General features: G+C 41.6%; 1 protein-coding gene across 1 annotated transcript; it reads right to left on the bottom strand.

The window, feature by feature from the left end:
* Positions 1-448: 448 nt before the first annotated feature.
* Positions 449-4,281, bottom strand: LOC127295752 (26S proteasome regulatory subunit 4 homolog). Its single transcript, XM_051325745.2, has 6 exons — positions 3,688-4,281; positions 2,137-2,382; positions 1,557-1,726; positions 1,227-1,443; positions 1,004-1,144; positions 449-747 (listed from the first exon to the last, which is right to left on the bottom strand). Exons 1-6 carry the CDS (start codon positions 4,180-4,182, stop codon positions 664-666), a joined length of 1,353 nt encoding a protein of 450 aa, XP_051181705.1. The 5' UTR covers positions 4,183-4,281; the 3' UTR covers positions 449-663.
* Between the last annotated feature and the right edge of the window lie 1,534 nt (positions 4,282-5,815).

Consider the following 5,815-nt stretch of genomic DNA (forward strand, 5'->3'; position numbering starts at 1 on the left):
GTGTTGAACAATGTATGTTCCGAGTTCATGTGATCATCAGATTTGTTTCAATTATATGTGCAAAGTTGTTCCGATTTCCAATAATATCTGCTCATGAAATCTATCTATATTTGTTTAGGGACAAATATGTTGAAATGAATCTATCAGACCAATGCAAGCATTAGAATTGGCTAGATTGACAAACCAGATTTAGAGATCCATTTTAGGGACTCTGCTTGGGTTGGGATTTTTTCAGCTCAAGATTCTTCTCTCCCTAAAGGGCTCGTAGAGAATCAAAATAAAGGAACTCTGCTAAAGATGCTCAAAGCAAAAAATCTGGTCATAAACTACGTACACAAGCTCAGATCAGTTGTACAGGACAATAGTCTTAGTTGTGCAAGTTCAATGCCTTATTTAAAGCCATTATAATCCTCACTTTTTACCAATCATAAAGAACTGAAACTTCCAATTCCCTCAACTCAACACTGCATTCCAGGTAAGCACGGTGCAGGAGTACATTGTTCACGGAGGGGTGTTTTCAAGTTGTGAGTTGCAAAACAAACATGGGTGTGAATTAGCATACTCAAACATTTTGAACCGAATGAATACAAACACCAATCCTCTACTGTTGCACCAAAAATACTTCCACGAGGAAAATGCTGGCACTCAGGGGGGTGAGCAGTCTCACATGTAAAGCCCCTCCGGTACACCTTCCTTCTTCTTGAACATGACCTTCTCTTTGGCCTTCTTGAAGTCGGCATGTGTTACCTACAAACAGGAAATAGAACAGGAAATGTGAAGCATGTGGAATCAAAACTTTGATCCAGATAAGTTCTAACTTAAGACAATAGAAAGACCACCCTGGTAAAATAAAACGTCTACAAAAGATCAACAGAGTGTATTGGTTGTTATCGTGACTTCACCCGGTGTCGAACGAAATTCAGTCAGCTTACAGGTTTGTTTTATCAAGACTTTCCTAGTATTAAAGAGAAGGGATCTGATTAACAAAGCGATGATGTCTTACCTTCATCCTGCGCTCTCTCAAGGCAAGCAACCCAGCTTCAGTACAGATTGCTTTGATGTCAGCACCAGAAAACTCATCTTTGGTCATCACAAACTCTTCCAAGTTCACATCTTCTGCCAATGTCATCTTAGCTGTGTGAATCTGCACCAAAAGAAATTCTGATAAGAATAGAAAACAGGGGTTTCCCATTAGATACCTAGCTAAATATTTAACAGAAAAGTACCAGGAAGATGCGCCGCCTGGTTTTAATATCTGGCAAAGGAAACTCAATCTTTCTGTCTATTCGACCTGGCCGAAGCAAGGCTGGGTCAAGGCTCTCAATGCGGTTTGTTGCTAGAATAACTTTAACATCTCCTCTTGAATCAAAACCATCCAGCTGATTCAACAACTCCAACATGGTCCTTTGAATCTCTCGCTCACCTCCGGAATTAGCATCATACCTATAATATAAGAAATCAGAGCTCAGTTTAACTCATGCCATGAAAGCTCAACCTAATTTCTTCATATACAAATAATAGTCATCCTATAGTAAGTTCAAGTATGTGGTAAATACCTCTTTGTTCCAACTGCATCAATCTCATCAATAAAGACAATTGAAGGAGATAGATCATCAGCCACCCTAAATAGTTCCCTTACAAGCTTGGGGCCCTCACCAAGGTACTTTTGAATCAATTCACTCCCAACAACACGCAAGAATGTTGCTGATGTAGAATTGGCAACAGCCTGCAGCATTCCCAATTTGAAACAAATACAAAAACGTTACAGTTTTTCTTGGAAAAGATGTAGTTACTACCAGTACTTGAAGAGAAGGAATAATTGGCATCAGCCTGCAGCATTCACTATTTGAAACAAAATAAAAATACACATCTTCTAGGAAAAGATGTATATTAACCAACTAACAGTACTTGAAGAAGAAAGAACAATTGGTAACAGTCTGCAGCATTCACAATTTAAACCAATAAGATGTTACATTTTATCTAGGAAAGGATATATATCAACCTACTACCAATACTTGAACAGGAAATAATAACAAGCAATAATTTATTGCTGAAGAGATGTTTGAAACTTTGAATAGAGCAAAACATGGACTTTCGAGCCTTCGGAGCCAAATGGAAGATATTAAAGACACAAACCTTTGCAAGTAGAGTTTTCCCTGTTCCAGGCTCCCCGTACAGTATGACACCCTTAGGAGGCCTGATTCCAATGTCCTCATATAGCTCAGGGTGTGTCAAGGGAAGTTCAACTGCCTCTTTGATCTCTTGAATTTGAGCATCTAAACCACCAATGTCAGCATAAGACTCCAAAGGTGCCTTTTCAACTTTCATGACAGAAACCATAGGATCAACTTCATCTTGCAAAATTCCGACCACCGAGAGAACCTGAAAATAAATGATAGGTCAAGATCAATAAGTACATACAGTTTCAATTCATCTCATCAAACAGTCCTATAATTCTTCTGTTCACATAGAAAGCACACTGAGACTTCTGATGGAGAATGAAACTGAAGACCTAGAGATGCACTCAGTGAAAGTACATTAAGTCATATATCAATAACAACCAGAAAAGGAACATAAGAGCTAAATACTTAAATGCAGATTGAAGAAAAAACGCATGCCACAAAATGAAATGAAATAGAAATACGTAAAGAAAAGTACAGTGATCTTCATCTTAGGAAATCATAAGACGATATACACTATGTGTTTCCACCCAAGGCTTCCCTGTCAAACATTGACTTGCCAATGTTCGACAAAGGACTCCTCTACCCTAAATTAGCCAAATTTTGGTAACAAACTCATGCAGGGAACATCGAACGATCTATAGACAAATATCTGGAATGACCAATATTTTTTGGTAGAACGAGCTGAGGGCATAAGCAAATAAGCACTATGGTTCAATATGGAGTTAAAGTGAACAAATATAGACTTTAGGTCTTCAGCAACTGTCAATTGTGGACAGCGTTCGGTGAATGGTGATTATGTTCAGGCCTGACAGTAGTTACCTCACACGAAGGATAGAAATCAAGGAAGCAGTCACTTGGCAATTAAACAAACCAGTTTGCAGGGTCACCATAAGATAGGAACCAACAACATTATTTTTCTGTAATTTTTCAATGCTGAAATCAAGGAAGCAGTCACTTGGAAATTAAACAAACGAGTTTGCATGGACACCAATAAGCATCACATTACAAGTTACAGGATTAGTGCCTAGATACATTGACTTTTTATTTGGTTGTTGTACACATCAAATTTCATTTCAAAATTTTCTGGAAATAATGTACACCTACAAACAACTTTACCTTAACAAACACCATACACATTCAAATCCTGTGTCACAGGTACATGGAACGACCATACTTGTCTCAATTCCGAGGATCGCCTCCATCCCACCATATACATTTAAATCATGTGACAAGGTACTCATCTCAATCCCCAGGTTTCGACCAACCCACATGTCGGGTGAACTAAGCCCAAAGTTTTCATCAACTCGACCAATTCTAATCCACTACCATGTTATTGGCCTCTCTTCGCAAATGCGATTTCTCCACCGAATAATTCCAACTTTCTGGATACAAGGCATTGACGGCATGACAGCAAATGACTAATCTGAACTCGTCAAATCTACTGCCGGCGCTTCTAATCTATGTTCCAATCCATCAGATCAATGCAATTTTTACAGAACCGTACCTTGTTATGCATCAGTATGGAGCATCCCGGCTCCAGCTGGTCCTTGTCGACGAAGGAGAGGATGCTGACGTAGTACTCGGGCCCGGTGGAGGACGAGACGATCCCGTGGGTCTCGTCGATGATCTCCTCGAGCGAGCCGACGCTCATGGGGGTGCCGCGGAGGTCGTCGACCTTGGATCGATCCTCCTCCGTCTTGTCTTCGCTGGGCTTGAGCCGCTCCTGGCTCGCGACGTACTCCTCCTCCATGAGGAGGTAGTCCTTGACGCGCTCCAGCTTGAGGAGGCGGAGGCGGCACTTGGAGAGCGGCGCCACGGGGGGCAGCCGCGCCGCCGCCTCGGGGCCCCTCTGCTTCCGCTGCTTGCGCCCCACGCGCGACGGCGCGGCGGGGGGCTCGAACTTCTTCTCCTTCTTGTCGCCGGCGGCGCCGTCGCCAGGCTTCCGGTCACCGGGGAGGCCGCCCTGCTTCCCCAGGCCGCCGGAAGCGCCCTGCCCCATCGCCTCCGGCCGATTGCTTCGATTCGAGGGTTAGGGTTTCGGTGGGGGGCAGAGAGAGATCGGAATAGAGAGAGCGCTTTCTCTTTCACTGCTGCCTAGATAAGACCGATCTATATAAGTTTGTCGATGACAACTTCCTGGAAATGGAAAACGAGTGATACCTGGTGACATCCAGGCCGTCCATCTTATCTTATGGTTGTGTGTTTGTTTATCATTTTGTAAAGAGATTTTACATGCATAGTCTCCAAGCTAATTTAGTTTTCGCATTGTATTTTTTTCTAATTATAATACTTTCTCCGGTTTAGATTAATTGACGCAACTTAGAAGTATACTTTTGTACCGGACTAGTATATGGTTTGCGCCAGTTCATTTAGGCTTGAGAAAGTAGTGTTTTTGTTCTAATGACTTCAAATGTGTTTATCATCCAGCAAGAACATTTAAAAGTAGTTTATACACGTATGTCTTCAACTATATTTGAAGGGTTCGCATTAAATAAAAGTGTACAAAACATGTAAAAAGTTGTTAGACCTATTTCAACAAGAAGTTTTATAATCTGCTGACTAATGTTGTTTGTCGGTCTACTTGGATAACAAGGAACAATATAACTTTTGATGGTTATGTACTTAAATCTCATGTGGTATTGATCTTCACGATGTGTTCTTTTATTAAATATTAGGTAGGTCTATATGGAGAAGATGATGTTGGGAACAAGGCGTCAAGTCTAGCAAGGATGGACCAAGAAGCTATGACGCCCATCTGGGATGCTAATGATCGAAGGCGTGTGATCTCTGGCCACCATCTAATTGCCTTTCACTTCTCTGTTTGATGATTCTTGTTTGTATGTGGAACTGTAATGCACGACGTCAAACTTCTGTAGTTAAGATTTAGCGCTAACAGGTTTTTTTTCCTGTAGCGGGTGCTCGAAGCCAAGCATATGTTAGCAGTTTTCCTAATAATGTGAGGGCATCCTCTTCCCCCATCCCCTTCTCTCTTTTTTTTGAATGAAATGTGGGCTTTATTGATCACATAATCATAATGTCATTACAAAGTTTCTCACGGATATAATCTGGGATAACCCCATGCCACACTGTGCAAATGACAGATTCACTAAGTTTAGCTAAACAATGAGCAGCAACATTTAAGGCTCGATTCACATGACGGAAAGAACAAGAAGTAAATGTATTTGAGATGTTCCTGATGTCATGAATCATAGGATCACAGGTAGAGCAATCTTCAGACTCCGCTATCACTCTCTGCACCACCGAGAGACAATCAGAGTTGATGATAATCTTGTCATAGCCTTCATCCTTGGCTAGGCTGATTGCCCGGCGCATTGCCATCACCTCAGCAATTTCTGGGGTCACGACCTCATCATTCCGTTCACTGCAAGCAGCTACACAAATGTCGTTGTGGTCACGAATCACGACGCTTGTCCCCATCCGATGAGAAGAAGCAAAAAATCGTAGCGTCAACATTTACCATCACCATACCGTCCGGCGTGAGTTGTTTAAAAGACGATGTATTTCCCCATCCTCTTCTCTGCGTGCGTGAGTTGTTTTAAAGACAATGTATTTCCGTTATAGCGGTAATGGAAAAGGGTAGCCTATTCTTTTGAAAAAAATGTGAGAGAAAA

Source organism: Lolium perenne, chromosome 4 (genome assembly GCF_019359855.2).
Source record: "Lolium perenne isolate Kyuss_39 chromosome 4, Kyuss_2.0, whole genome shotgun sequence".
Classification (NCBI taxonomy): domain Eukaryota; kingdom Viridiplantae; phylum Streptophyta; class Magnoliopsida; order Poales; family Poaceae; genus Lolium; species Lolium perenne.

Coding starts and splice junctions, on each gene's coding strand:
- LOC127295752 (XM_051325745.2), bottom strand. CDS start 4,182: ATGGGGCAGGGCGCTTCCGGCGGCCTGGGGAAGCAGGGCGGCCTCCCC. Junction 1,727..2,136: donor GGAAAACTCTACTTGCAAAG/GTTTGTGTCTTT, acceptor GGAATGCTGCAG/GCTGTTGCCAATTCTACATC. Junction 1,145..1,226: donor CCAGGCGGCGCATCTTCCTG/GTACTTTTCTGT, acceptor CTTTTGGTGCAG/ATTCACACAGCTAAGATGAC.